At 44.6% G+C, this 14,148-nt stretch overlaps 1 protein-coding gene across 2 annotated transcripts in view; it reads left to right on the forward strand.

Moving 5' to 3' along the window:
• Positions 1 to 13,727, forward strand: part of HKDC1 (hexokinase domain containing 1) — an 18,272-nt gene extending 4,545 nt beyond the window's left edge. For both annotated transcript variants that reach the window (XM_009877574.1, XM_009877575.1), the window contains exons 3-18: positions 1,829 to 1,977; positions 2,069 to 2,188; positions 2,977 to 3,072; positions 4,269 to 4,368; positions 5,006 to 5,189; positions 5,715 to 5,870; positions 6,646 to 6,879; positions 7,591 to 7,895; positions 8,185 to 8,333; positions 8,423 to 8,542; positions 9,635 to 9,730; positions 9,815 to 9,914; positions 10,897 to 11,080; positions 11,755 to 11,910; positions 12,293 to 12,526; positions 13,097 to 13,727. In XM_009877574.1, coding sequence (XP_009875876.1) covers positions 1,829 to 1,977; positions 2,069 to 2,188; positions 2,977 to 3,072; positions 4,269 to 4,368; positions 5,006 to 5,189; positions 5,715 to 5,870; positions 6,646 to 6,879; positions 7,591 to 7,895; positions 8,185 to 8,333; positions 8,423 to 8,542; positions 9,635 to 9,730; positions 9,815 to 9,914; positions 10,897 to 11,080; positions 11,755 to 11,910; positions 12,293 to 12,526; positions 13,097 to 13,241 — 2,528 coding nt within the window. In that variant the 3' untranslated portion in view covers positions 13,242 to 13,727. The remainder of the gene's footprint in view (positions 1 to 1,828; positions 1,978 to 2,068; positions 2,189 to 2,976; positions 3,073 to 4,268; positions 4,369 to 5,005; positions 5,190 to 5,714; positions 5,871 to 6,645; positions 6,880 to 7,590; positions 7,896 to 8,184; positions 8,334 to 8,422; positions 8,543 to 9,634; positions 9,731 to 9,814; positions 9,915 to 10,896; positions 11,081 to 11,754; positions 11,911 to 12,292; positions 12,527 to 13,096) is intronic.
• Positions 13,728 to 14,148: the final 421 nt, after the last annotated feature.

Consider the following 14,148-nt stretch of genomic DNA (forward strand, 5'->3'; position numbering starts at 1 on the left):
CTACAGGGAAGGCGGGATGCTGCGGTGAAACCCCTCGAACTGCACAGTGGCAGCAACATTGCCTTCTCAGAGGTGCGATACCCTCTCGACTTCTGACAGCAAACTCTGCGCTTTTCTTTCTGTTGCCCCTGACAGTGATGCCCTCCTGCCCCTCCTTGCCTCTTCTGCATTGGGTCTGCCAGGAAACGGACTGCTCTGCCTTGACAGCTGGATCCCTCTTCCTAGTTGCCTCCGAGGCTTAAATGGAGAGGGAGAAAGTGCAGTGGTGTCCTCTGGGAGGATGTGGGGTGAGGTAGGATCTGAAGGCCTGTTCTGTTCGGAGCAGTGTGCACATCCAGAATAACTGCTGGGTCCTGGCAGTGCAGACTGACAGAATACAATGTTTTTCCCAGGCTTAAGCAAGTCTATGAATTTGTGCAGGACTCTTGTGTCTGTCAGGACTCAGCCTATAACAGCTGTACAGAGAATTTAAGAGAAATGCTTTGCTTTATACCTCATTTCCTTCCTTCTGAAGGTCATTTTCCTACAATTAAATGAAAATAGCACCCTCAATGGTTTAAAGGGAACATTTGGAGGCTAGCCCTTTGAAATCAGGGATGTCTGAGAGAGACTATGTACAATCCTGTAAAACTGTGTGTTGTTATTGCTGTTGCAAGACTTCATATTCCTCAAGACCAACTTTGAAAAACGCTCTGCTGGCTTGTGTGGCCTTTCTGCTCTGTCAAGGACATGTCACAGAGTAAACCTGGGCTATGTCTTACTGACAGCTGCCTATTTTAAGTATCCCATGAATTTTTTTTTTTTGACCTCTTGCAAAATCCCTGCTGGTTATTTTGTTAAACTTCCAGCCTGTTTCAACACCTCAAACTTGGCTGGATTTTCTCCTTTGTAAAAGGAATGAACTTATAGATTTTTTTTCTTTAGTGCCCTCAGCGTTGCTACCTGAAATGACTCATGTGGAGCATCATCAGGTTTTAATCATTTAGGGATTAATGGTCTGACTAACGCCACAGTTTACTGAGTAACCCACTTTGCCTCCTCACCTTTGTGATATCTGACCATGGTATCACAGGTAGAATTTCCTGCTTCTTTCCCTTTCAGGGCCAGATTTGATAAAATTTAGTCAGGTGTTTGGACTGTAGAACGAAGATCACACAAGGCTGTGCACATACCACTGCATTTTCCTGTTGGGAGGGGCCTTCTGTGCGTGGGATGGATAATTGTTTTATTGTAGCAGTGAGGCCAAACTGTAGTTCTGTCTGAGGTCTCCTACTAGAGAAGAACATGTGTGAGCTAAGAATGGCCCTTTTACAGAAACACCTAAAGACATTTGGAAATTATTTTGTTGGTTGATTTTGGGTGGCAAATTAGTCTTGCCCACCTGGAAGCTGACTTCTGCAGTAGGGCCAAGTCTTAACATCTGGTTGCAGATCCTGCATCCTTTATTGGGCATAGGTAATGCTCTCAAACTCCCATTTCCCCATGTTTCAGGTGTATAATTTTGCTCTGGTTGGCTTTGCAGTTGCTTTGGGCCTCTCTCACCGAGAAGCTTAAGCCTCTGCAGCTTGAAAACATGCTGCCCTGGGGTAGGCAGCATGGAGTGGGCATAACCAGGCTGCTAAATAAAAATGAAATGAGCTGCCGTGAGCTAACAGGAGGGTCCTGATGCCCTTGCTGAGGGTGTCCAGCTCTCAGCCTTCCTGGTGCTGGTTCCAGGCCCACAGGGTAAGGACTTGCTGTGATGGGGGGAGAAAGCCTGTGGCCATGGTGAGGCAGAGGCCCTGGCATCTCAACGATCGCTGGTGATGGATGCCCGCTTGTGTTGCAGAGAAGGGCGACTTCCTTGCTGTTGACCTGGGTGGCTCCCAGTTTCGTGCCCACCAGGTGAAGGTGTTTGATGATGGGAAGCAGAGCAGCCAACTGGAGAGCAAGTTTTACCCCACACCCAAGGAGGTCACCCAGGGGAACAGAGCCGAGGTAGGGCATGCAGCGTCTTCCGTGGTGGTGCTGTTCTTGCACGCGTGCCTGCGGGACACAGCCTGACTCAACCCTCTCTTTTCTTGCACAGCTCTTTGATTACGTTGCTGACTGTCTGTTAGACTTCATGGAGACCAAAAACCTGAAGCATAAGAAGTTACCTCTTGGCTTTACATTTTCCTTTCCATGCAAACAGACCAAACTGGAAGAGGTAAGATGCAAAAAAGGGATATTATTGGCAAGCCTAGCTCCTTGCAGAACCTGGAGAGGCTATTGTGTGGGAAGATTACCCCATGGCCTTTTTGAGGGTTATGTATACTTAGCTCTCTGAAGAAGACATGGATGACCACGAGCAATTAACTAGACTATCATTCAGACACTCATTTTCAATCTCAAGGTAACACAAGCTTTAAGCTAAAGCTGTTCTTTTACTTAGTCGGTACCCAGTTCCACAGTAACCGTATATCCTTGTGTGAAAACTGTTAGCCTGTAAAACACATACTTTTGTGTCCTGAAGCACGTTTCTTTTTTTAATCACTTTCATTCAGGTTCTTTTTTACAGTTGATTCTAAATAGGAAAGACCTGTAGCTGGGCTGTCTGAGAGGCCGCATGGGGAAATTAATGGCTCGTTACAATCATTTTATGGCCTCTTATTCTAGCCTCTCTTTTATTTCTAGGGATCTGTGCTTTGGGTCTCAGTCCTGCAAATGCTTTATGCTATTAGTTTTGTGATGAGCATTGGTAAAGCCACACATGCTTTAAACAAAGCACAGGGAGAAGTATTTGCAGAATTGAGACTTCATTACTCTACCTGTTTAGCTATGTTTGTTTTCACAGGCACCTCAAGGTGAGATGTTCTGCTGTGACTTCTTTGGGCTGCATTTTAATGTGTGGAGAGACATAGTGGGCTTCACCACAGGCTTTGATCTTGGCTGTCGCTGTGGCAGGTTTGTATGCCAGGGTTGCAGCTTTTGGGTCACCGGACTGTTACTTTGCAGGGGGTTCTTCTTTCCTGGACGAAGCACTTCAAGGTCCGTGGAGTTCAGGACACAGACGTGGTCAGCTCTCTGCGCAAGGCCCTCCAGAAGCATAAGGCAAGTTTTGCATCTGCACGAGGTAGACCTGAGTGGCCCCAGATTGTCCTGCTGGGTGATCGGCTCTTGGCGTACAGGTTGTTTTGGGCCCCACTGTCTGCCTGAGCTAAAAGGAGTCTGTTGTGAACCTGTGTGGTAGGATATGGGTATATACTGGATTTTGTAGCCTGGCTTGTGGAATGAAAGTTGGGAGGGGGAAGTTATCATCACAGATTGGCTCCACCACAAACTGGCTTGCCCATCCACTTCAGTCTGTGGGAGGGAGTGATTGACTAATTTTTAAGGTCAGCAGTAAGACATAATTAAATCAGCCCTTGAACTGGTGCATACCTTTGAATAACATTATGTTTAAATATTTTGGAAATGCCTTATTTTTCATCTTCGGTGTTATTTGTAACACCATCTAAGAAATAAATACCTTGACATCTTTGTAGTAAAGAGGAAATTCTGTTTCCTCACGTGGTGAAAATCCAGCTTTGATTTTGGTTCACTTCTCCCTCTGCAGCAGTTTTACTGCAGTTAGTAGGAGCAAAGGAGCTGAGACTTCCTGGGTGAAATCCACCCCCCTGCTAGTGTTGGCATCTGAGTTACAGGAATCGTTTGATAACTTTGATTTTTACTTCTTTGGATTAAATGATCTCTAAGGTCCCTTCCAGCCTAGGCCATTCCATGATTCTATCATGATTCTATGATACCTCAGTGTGAAGTGAAAACTGCACAGCGTTGATAAAAGAGCTTTTTACTTTAGCGTGATACTGGTGCAGGGCTGTTTGTTGAATAGCTGCATTTATGGGTGTATATGTTCTGTCCCATTTGGTGTGGGATCTGCTCAGCAAAAGGACATTATCCTATCATGCAGCCCATAAGGACGGATGCGTGAATGCTAGCATACCATGGAATTCAAACCCAGAACACTTCGCTTTTCTGGCAAGCGAGGTTGGGTTAGGGAAGAGCAAATCTTCCAAGCAAAGATCCTGGCTAGCCAAGCACTTGAGAATTCAGGGATGTTTGTTACTTTACAGGATTGTGGGGAGAGCATTACAAAATGAAGTAGTGTGTCGTTCAGCTGAAGAGCTTTGCTGAACTGGGCCTTCAGAGCACAACCTGGGGAGTATGTGTGTGTGCTGTTGCTTTGACACACAGGAGGGTTTCTTAGCTTTTTTTTTCCTGTTTGTTACCCATCTTTATGCTTTTAGGACATAGATGTTGATGTTTTGGCACTAGTCAATGACACCGTGGGAACCATGATGACTTGCGGATATGATGACCAGCGCTGTGAAGTTGGACTCATAATTGGTAATTTCTTCTGTTTACTAAAGAGTTTGTTGGGGTTTTTTTCCCCCTAATTTGTTTAATCCTAACAAATGTGAAGCAGAAGGGAGTGTCCCGGTATGGGCAAGAGCAGGAAGAAAATGGAAAAAAAACAATGGTCAGATTTTCAAGCCTGGCTGCCTTCTGTAAAGCAGCTTTTTTTATGCTGATCACATTGCCATCAAATACCACAGTCCCCATTTTGTCTGGGTTCAGTTGTGACCAGCATACTAAACTTTTCTGCTGACTGTATAGAAAATTACTGTCTGTGTGTCCAGAGAAAGCTGAATTCCTCTCACGCCTAGTAGTTAGGATCAGCTGCGCTTTCCACAATGTCTCTACTTCGTGCACTGGGGTGGTTTTTTTAAGCCATGTACAAGTACATTAGAAAAAAGAAAAAGTGGTTTTAAACAAGTCAAGCTTTAGATTAATCTCCAAAATCTTTTCACTTGCTGTGGAATGATTATTTAACAAGCGTGGGTGGCTTGATATTAGCATGCTGTACATAGGGTTAAGTATTTAACTTTTTTCCCAAATACACGGACTTTTTCCCAAATGTGTGGGCTAAAAGCAAACCTGGGACAAATAGGTAATTTACTCACACTGTCTCCAACATGCGCAGGGACTGGCACCAACGCGTGCTACATGGAGGAACTGAGGCACATCGATCTGGTGGAAGGTGATGAAGGGAGGATGTGCATTAACACCGAGTGGGGTGCTTTTGGAGATGACGGTGCTTTGGATGACCTCCGCACGGAGTTTGATCGGGAGCTTGATCTGGGATCTCTCAATCCTGGAAAACAATTGTAAGTGATTCCCTGGCCGATTTGCCTCAGCAGTCTGAGCTGAGTGCGTTTCCAAGTGTGTGCCAGGAGCCCCTTTGAATTGGGTTAAGTGAAACTGAGTTGGCTTGATCCTGATCTTATCCTGTCCAGACCTTTCCCTTCTGGGAAGAGTGGGTACCATTCACACCTCTCTGCCAGGGGATCGCTTCTGCAGTTAGCTAGTGTGTTGTTAAAAACAGGTGGTTGCCCTAGTATGGTGCTGTGGAGGGCTAAAGAGAGGAGGAAGGTAAACAAAGGGCATATTTAAAGCCTGGTTCATCAAAACTGCTTCTGGTGGCTGTGCTGCTCGCAAGTCTTCAAAATTTTCTTTAATCTCTCACTTGTCTTGAGGGGCTGTCGCTGGGTTCCAGGACTTCAGGATGGCATCCCATCTACAGCACAGCTCCCAGCCGCCTTTTGTGCATGCTCAGATGTGACCAACCTGCTTAGGAACACAAGATGCTCACACTTGGATGTTCCTCTGATCCTTCCTGTGCTCTGTTCCAGATTTGAGAAGATGATCAGCAGCCTGTATTTGGGAGAACTTATAAGACTCATTCTGCTAAAAATGACGAAGGAAGGTCTGCTCTTCAATGGGAAAGTGTCAACAGCCCTGCTTACAAAGGGCAAGATTGAAATGAAACATGTGTCTGCAATGGAAAAGTAAGAACCTGCAATATGCTGTTTGAGAGTGGCTGTTAGTCTTTCACAAATACATCAACGGTAATGAGTGTGTACTTATAATCTGGGAGTACTGGGAACATTCCTGAAGTGTTCGACTTGATTTTGCTTTTGCCTGGGAGAGAAGTTGATCTTTCTGTAAGTAGAAATTGTTGGAAGATAAAGCTTTAGCAAAGTACCGCAGTAGCAAATGTATCGTTAATCGTCACAGGTGCACGTTGTTTAAATAACCTCTCTGGAGACCTGAGTGCATGGGATGATTGTTGCAGTTTTCAGCTTCTGGGATGGGGGAATACTGGAGTTATAGAGATATGGTGCAGATTCTGGATCAGCTAATGGATAACTCTGTGGAAAACTGACAGATTCTGGTGTTTTGAAGAGGAATCCTGGTCCTCACTGTTACTCCAGGAATAATTTGCTTTGTTGTGTTGAGTGAAGCTGTGCATCTATTCCTGTGCTCTCCTTCTATGCATGAAATATTTTATCCTGTTTTCATCTTGACTAGCTAAATGGTGTGTCTCACCAAAAAACAAACTCCAGCCTCTTAAAGGTCTGATCTCCTCCCAGGGTACTTGTGGGAATAATGTGGGAAAGACATTACTGGTTTATGGGAACCAATTAGGCTGCTGCCTGATAGGTGCAGATAGCCCTGTGCCCTGAGCTTCTCTCGTTACTTTTTGAGCCAACGTGCATTTACCAATTTGTATGTTGCCTTAGTACCCTTGCATTAGATGATGTATCCTTTTGTTTTGGCTAGATATAAGGAGGGTCTGAGCAATACAAAAGAGATCCTTACAGAGTTGAACCTGTTTCCCTCTGAAGAGGACTGCATTGCTGTTCAGCACGTCTGCACCATCGTCTCCTTCCGCTCAGCCAACCTCTGTGCTGCTGCCTTAGCAGCCATACTGACTCGACTGAGAGAGAATAAAAAGCTGTTAAGGATGAGAACCACTGTTGGGATTGATGGAGGACTGTATAAAACCCACCCCCAGTAAGTAACTAGAGAGGATTTGGTAATTGCTGGCCACGCACTGATGTTGCAAAGAGTCTCTATCTGCATGTATGTGTGGCTTTTCAGGGAACCGCTTGTTTTGCTGCAGGGCTGGGGTGAGATCTGGTGGATTGCTGAAGATCAGACTGGCTTAGTTGTTGCAAAGCTGTCTCGGGAGCTTTAGACCTCGAGGTGGGGTGGGAACAATGTGACACATGGGCTGTCTGGGGAAGAGCAATTGATTCCTCAAGTGACTCCTGGGCTGCCAGGGCACTTGTAGTTCAATGTGAGTTTTTTCTTTTCTTTTCCTTTCTTTCTTTCTTCTTCCCTCTTCCCTCACTCTGGTTTTGAACCTGTGCTTTCCCACACTGGAAACATTCCCAAACATTTTTCCCCAACTGGATGGAAGTCTGATTCCAGATGGAGATTCTCACTCTCTGTTTGTGATTGTGACTCTCTACTGTTGCCTGGCTTTTCTTCACTGTGGGGCTGGTTTGTTTAGAGGCATCTTTGCATTCATGTGAGTGGTCCTGTAAGGTTCTGCAGAGCAGCCAGAAATCAGGATCACTGTACTCATCCCCTAGACCAGTTTGTGAGCTTGTCGTCCTCTTAGCTGTGCTTCAGTGCTTGTGCTGTTGCATGTTTGTGTATATGAAGTAAACCACACCTGAAATGCCTGTGAGAGGCTGAAGAAACTCTTTGTTCCTGTAGATACGCCAAACGTCTGCACAAGGTGGTGAGAAGGCTAGTCCCAAACTGTGATGTTCGGTTCCTCCTCTCCGTGAGTGGCAGTGGGAGGGGGGCTGCCATGGTCACAGCAGTGGCGTACAGGCTAGCTGCTCAGCGCAAACAAATCGACGCTGCTCTCGCACCATTTCTGCTGTCCCTGGAGACCCTCCAGGAAGTTAAGAACAAAATGAGGACTGAGCTGGAGTATGGCCTAAAGAGAGAAACACAGGCCAGTGCCACGGTGAAGATGTTACCCACGTATGTCTGCGGGACGCCGGATGGAACAGGTGAAGGAGTTTCCTGCTCACCTGGAAGTGGTTCAGGAAGGTTGTCTGTCTGTTTTCTGAGGGGATGTGCCAATTATTCTGGCAGGGGCTGGGGCGATTTATGTCGGCAAACATCTGGCTTGGCCCTTCAGTCCCATGCTAGCAGGCTTAGGGGATAAATGCCATAGGGAGCAGCATGCCCTTGTTGACACAGATGAAGTTTCTTGGGAATATGTGGTGGAGTATGTCCTTCTGACTGGCAAACACATTACAAGAAGCACCAAAATGAAACAGCTCTCTTTTCTTACAGAGAAAGGAAAATTCCTTGCCCTTGATCTTGGTGGGACAAATTTCAGGGTTCTGCTAGTCAAAATCAGAAGTGGGAGAAGAAGATCAGTGCAAATGTATAACAAGATCTTTGCCATTCCTTTGGAGATCATGCAAGGGACAGGGGAAGAGGTAACCTCTAATGAATGTTTAACTGATCCAGCCAAGGCTCCTTGCATGGAATTGCTGTGAGATTTGTATGCTTTTTTTAACACTTCCAGCTCTTTGACCACATTGTCCAGTGCATAGCAGACTTTCTGGAGTATATGGGCATCAAAGGTGCTCGACTGCCTCTGGGCTTCACCTTCTCTTTCCCGTGCAGGCAAGCCAGCATTGACAAGGTAAGAACTGTGCCACGGAATGGGTCAAATGGCCACTGAAAGCATTGGGTTTTTGACAGACATCGTATCTTCATCTTTCCAGATCTGATGGAAAAAAAAAAAAAAGTCCAAATCTGGAAGAAACAATTCTGAATTATGTTTATACATTTCCAAAAATGAGTGGGGGAGGTTGCACTGCTTAATTCTAGTCGAATATGTAGGGTACTGGGGACATGAGAGACTGCTATTTTATTGAATTTTTTTATGTCCTGACGGGTTTCACAACAGCTTCTAAGTCTAGAAGATACTCTGTTCGGTCTCAATTTTCAGATTGCAGTTGAGAGTATAGCAACTGAACTTGTTTTTTTTGGGGGGGGGAACCTTCCAAACCTACAGGATAGTATTTAGGTCTTGATGAATGATGAGGAAACAAATTCCTCTGAGCATGACACATCTGTGCCAGTGCCTGGTGTAGTATGTTGCCCTGTGTGTTTGGTGTTTTACTGCTGCTAGAACTTGGGGGATTTTAAAGAGCAGCTTTTTCTCCCAGATGCCTTCTGTTTTTTCTTATTTGGACAGACAGTCCAGAGCCAGTTATCAGATGGAAGGCTAATTACTTCATGTAACCTGAAAATCTCCTGTCAGGCCAGGTCACTGACCGGAAAGAAACAAATTAGTGTTGCCTGCTGGAGTAGTGGGATCATAGCAACTAAATGACCCAGAAATTAACAGTAGATGTTCATTAATGTCTGTTGGGTTAATTATTTACAGCAAATGTATTTTTTACAGTCTTTCACCCCTAGATAGTGCAATGGTTGCATGCCATTGGAGGTGAGATAAGAAGGTTTTCCAGATGAGAGTCTTAGAAGTCACTGAGTTGGCAGTGTCTTGATAAATAGCTGAGTAAGCCTGATGTCACTGCCATCAGCAGCTGAGTAACAAAGATGTATGTGCACACACTCTGCACTAGACGTCACAGTAGCCTGGCTAGGGAAATATGTTATTTAATACTTACGTGTGTAAGACAGGGTTGGAAGACTAGAAAAGACTGATACTTGGAATGTGGTGGCCTTCTCTATATTTACTTGTGGTTTTCTTTGTCTTTGGTTCCAGGGAACACTTGTGGGATGGACAAAAGGTTTCAAGGCAACAGACTGTGAGGGGGAAGATGTTGTTGATATGCTGCGGGAGGCCATCAGGAGAAGAAATGTGAGCTATTGATTTCTGTTCTCTGGTGTGTTTAATGCACTCTTTCTCTGGGCCCACACTTACTGACTGCAGCTTGTGTTTTAGGAGTTTGACTTGGACATTGTAGCGGTGGTAAATGACACCGTTGGGACAATGATGACGTGTGGATATGAGGATCCAAACTGTGAGATTGGCCTTATCGCAGGTACAGGCATATTGAAGTGACCACTCTAAGAGCAAAGCACGTGTGCTAAGCTTCACTCCCTGTTTTGGAGTTTGAAAACCAGTGTCTTTTACTCAAGTTTGATGTATGGTGTTACTAGTCGCTTGGGGTTCTTGTCAGACTTGTATGGTATTCGACAGACAACATAAAAACATCTGTCGCCCATAGGATCCTGAATCTGTCAGACTTTTGATCGTGGCTCTGATGGTGCTCAGCGAGTGTATGCACTCTGTCCTCACAGAGTGTGAGAACAGCAGATAGAGCATGAATCCTTGTTTTGACAAGTGTATTGATATTTACTATGTAGCCAGGTTGTAGGCCTTGGAACAAGAAAATATTTTTAAAATGAATTCTTCTTGGGCTTTCTAGATGATGGCCCCAGTAGGACCTCTGAAGTTTTCAGACAGAAATACATCTGAGCATGTAGGATCTGAAGCCCCAGTTGGAAAAAAGACTTCTGTGGGTAGCTAAGCACACCAGCTATCTCATTTTGTTTGGAGAACTGGTCCTTATATTAGTTAATGTAATCCATGTTTTAAGCAATGAGGCCCTGTTCACCAAACCATTTCAGACTTGGTAGCTGCTTGACTGGCTGCGAGGCTCTTGGCAGCATCTGCTTTTGGGATCGTGCTGTCATGCAAGATGTTCTGTGGTGCATTACAACCAGGCCAGCAGCAAGGACTGATCTGTGCTTGCCAGTGACCACCAAAGCCATTTCTGACCTGCAACAGAGAGTCTTCATTCCTCCTCACTGGGAATTTTCTGCACAGCACCCATTTCACTTAGTAACATTCTGTTGTGATAAATTACAGCACTCTCAGCGTTACTGGCTAGCACTTGCCTTCTGTAAGATACGGAGAGATCTTTGAAATTTGGGATATGGAGAAGAGAGCTTTTAAGTTGATCGCCTCAATCATCTTTCATGTGTTTTCTGGCTGAAGCTTTGTCATTCCTTTTGTCTTAGGAACAGGCAGTAATGTGTGCTACATGGAAGACATGAAAAATATAGAAATAGTGGAAGGGAATGAAGGAAAAATGTGCATTAATACTGAATGGGGAGGATTTGGTGACAACGGCTGCATTGACAACATCAGAACAAAATATGATAAAGAAGTGGATGAAGGCTCACTAAACCCAGGGAAACAGAGGTAAATGTGATGATCCTGATGCTAAAAGCCTGATGAAGTCGGTCTTTGAGACACACTAGCTACTTTTTAAAATGTGCTTAGTGAATGAATAATCAGAAAGGAGAATTTAATTTTCAGTTTCACTTGTTGCAAGGTAAGTAATGCAAATATCCAGAAAAAACCACAAATATACGTTGTTTCTGTTACCACAGCACCTTAGGGCAGGTACCAACCAATGCAGCTCTTAAGATTTCCCTGCAAACTGTAGGCCTTGCTATGTTCCTCCTCTTGGAGTGTTTTTTCAAAGGGAAAATCCAACTTGTGCAAGAGGATAAACTGAACTTGACTGTTGTTCATTTGGTAAAGACAATGCTGGTGAATGCATGGGAGGAACAAGGCGATGTTTTACTTCAGTGTTGACTCTGGCTTTAGCACTGTGTTCTGTTTAATATTGCAAGGTTTTTTTCTATATCAGTTACCTCTCAGCATAGGTAAATATGTTGTAGTTCATGTTTGCGCTTCAAGTCACTGAAACAGATTTTTGACAGTTGAAAGATAGAGTTCAGTGGCTATTGCTCTGCAAACTTACTGCTTTTTAGAGAGTTGATGGCGTGTGTACATACCACTCATGTTAAACAGAGCTGATGTGCCATCTCTTTAAAAACACATTTTTTTTTTCTTCTATAACATAACAGGTATGAAAAAATGACCAGTGGAATGTACCTAGGTGAAATAGTAAGGCAAATTTTGATTGACTTAACCAGACAAGGACTGCTGTTCAGAGGACATATTTCAGAATCGCTCAGGAAAAGAGGCATATTTGAAACAAAGTTCCTGTCTCAGATTGAGAGGTAAAGTTCTTAGATTGACACGTCTTAAATCCTTAAGGTTTTTGGAATAATCTACAAAATAATCTTCTTCCTTTGAGAAGTGAACTATCATTTTTTTCTTTACACACCTTCTCCCTCGTCCCCCCTTCCCCAGAATAAAAGCTAAAACCAAGGAACTAAGGGACTTCCAGAATTATTATTTCCTGTTCACATAGCTGTGTTATCTCGGCTCCCTTAATCACCAAGCATGATTATACTTGGAGTGTTTCTCATAGTGAAAAATTGATGGAGAAGTCCCATTTCCTTTGAATCGTGGCAAAGTCTAGCTGTAAGACTTTCCCTTGCGTGCCTGCCAAAGCTCCCCCTCACGCCTTTGCTGCTGTGTGTGTTTCCCTCCGCGCAGCGACCGGCTTGCCCTCCTCCAAGTCCGGCGAATTCTGCAGCAGCTTGGCCTGGACAGCACATGTGAAGACAGCATCATTGTGAAAGAGGTGTGTGGAGCTGTTTCAAAGCGAGCCGCCCAGCTCTGTGGGGCAGGGCTGGCAGCTATTGTCGAAAAGAAGAGAGAAAACCGAGGCGTGGAGCACTTGCAGATCACCGTCGGCGTAGATGGCACTTTGTACAAGCTTCATCCACAGTGAGTAGCTCGGTATCGCTTCCCTTTGGTGTTTGCTCATTTCCACTGTGAAAACATGCTGAGCTGTGCCAGCTTTCTGCCGAGATGATGAAAAGTGGAGAGAGGAAAAAAGATCTAAAGTACTGCTGGCAGGCTCTTTTTTATGGGATGTTGAGTGAACTCCCTCTTCCAATGTTTACTTTCCAACGTTTTGGGGGATTCCTGCAATCCTGGGTGTCCCGGATGGAAAGCTGTGTTGAGTTTTTGGAGTCGGGTCAGTATTTTGTGAGTAAGGCCTGGAAGTAGATGCATTAGCTTTTGAGTTGGGAGAAGATATTTATGATCCCTAAAGGCAAGGGAGGTGTCTGGCATCATGCTGGTCAACATTTAAGTGGAGACATGGAGGTAAAAATTTGATTGTGCGCAGAAACTCGTCTCTTTCATGGGTAGGAGGAGAAGCAATCAGAAAAGGATGCTGTGGATAACCAGTGGAAGATGTTGGCTGAGGTTATGATTCCTTGTTAATGGAGAAATACAAAGACCAGAAACTAGCTGCTAAAATGTTCTGTTCTTCTCTCCCTTTCCTTTCAGTTTCTCTAGGGTCCTGCGGGAAACAGTGAAGGAACTGGCACCTCAGTGTGATGTGACTTTCATGCTTTCTGAAGATGGAAGTGGGAAGGGAGCTGCCCTCATTACTGCTGTAGCAAAAAGATTGCATAATGTTGGACAGAAGTAAAAATAAGAGGTCAAGTCATTTCAGCGCTGCCAGGCGCGTGCACTAGAGATTTGCTGAGTGGTGATTCAAGATAGCTTGGCCAGGCACCAGTATGCAGGTACCTGTTTGCAGGGAGCAGCTGGTTTTTCACCAACCAGGATTATTGTGGATTTTTGTCCTGTGGTAACTTGGATCAGGTGTTTCTGCTCCCCACTGGCATTATGTCTTGGCACACCGCAGTCTGCTCAGTTCTGTGCTTCCTGCAATGCGTCTGTAATGCACATGGGAGAGTGAAAACAAAACAATCAAACAAACAAAGTGAAGCCCAAATGTGTCTTTTTATGACGGCTTAGTTAAGCTGCTGCACCACAACTGAGTTTATCACCAGTTTCTTAAAAGTTTGTGTCTGGTTTAGTTTTGGCTTGGCCTGGCTCAAGGAATATCAAGATCCTGATGTTGCGTATTTGTTCAATGCTCCACAGGTTTTACAATAAATGCGCAGGTAAAATAAATTTATGGACTGTGGTCAGTGATGCTCCCCCCTCTGCTACACTGGTTGCAAGTGTATTGCGATGTGATATTTCCCTGAGTACAGGAGGAGTGTTTAATAGGTGAATGTGAAAGAAAAAAATACGATTCCACAAAATATCAGTTTGTGTCAAAATACTTTAGTGCATCTGAGCGCCACACAAACCTAAACCAAGGCTTGGATGAATTTTGACTGCAACTAATTCTTTCAATACTGGGGGAAAGAGAGAATGTAGAAGCAGCTACCAGGTCTGCTATGTCCATGTCAGGTCTATGTAGAGAGGATGAAATTTGTTCAACTTTGGGCTGCCAGAATAACTGTGCAGAGAGAGGAAATCACCTGAATTTCTGAAATTCCCCTCTTTGTTGTTCCTCAGTTATCTCTTTGCCTGTTCGTTAG

The sequence above is a fragment of the Apaloderma vittatum genome, unplaced genomic scaffold (assembly GCF_000703405.1).
Source record: "Apaloderma vittatum isolate BGI_N311 unplaced genomic scaffold, ASM70340v1 scaffold6431, whole genome shotgun sequence".
Lineage (NCBI taxonomy): Eukaryota > Metazoa > Chordata > Aves > Trogoniformes > Trogonidae > Apaloderma > Apaloderma vittatum.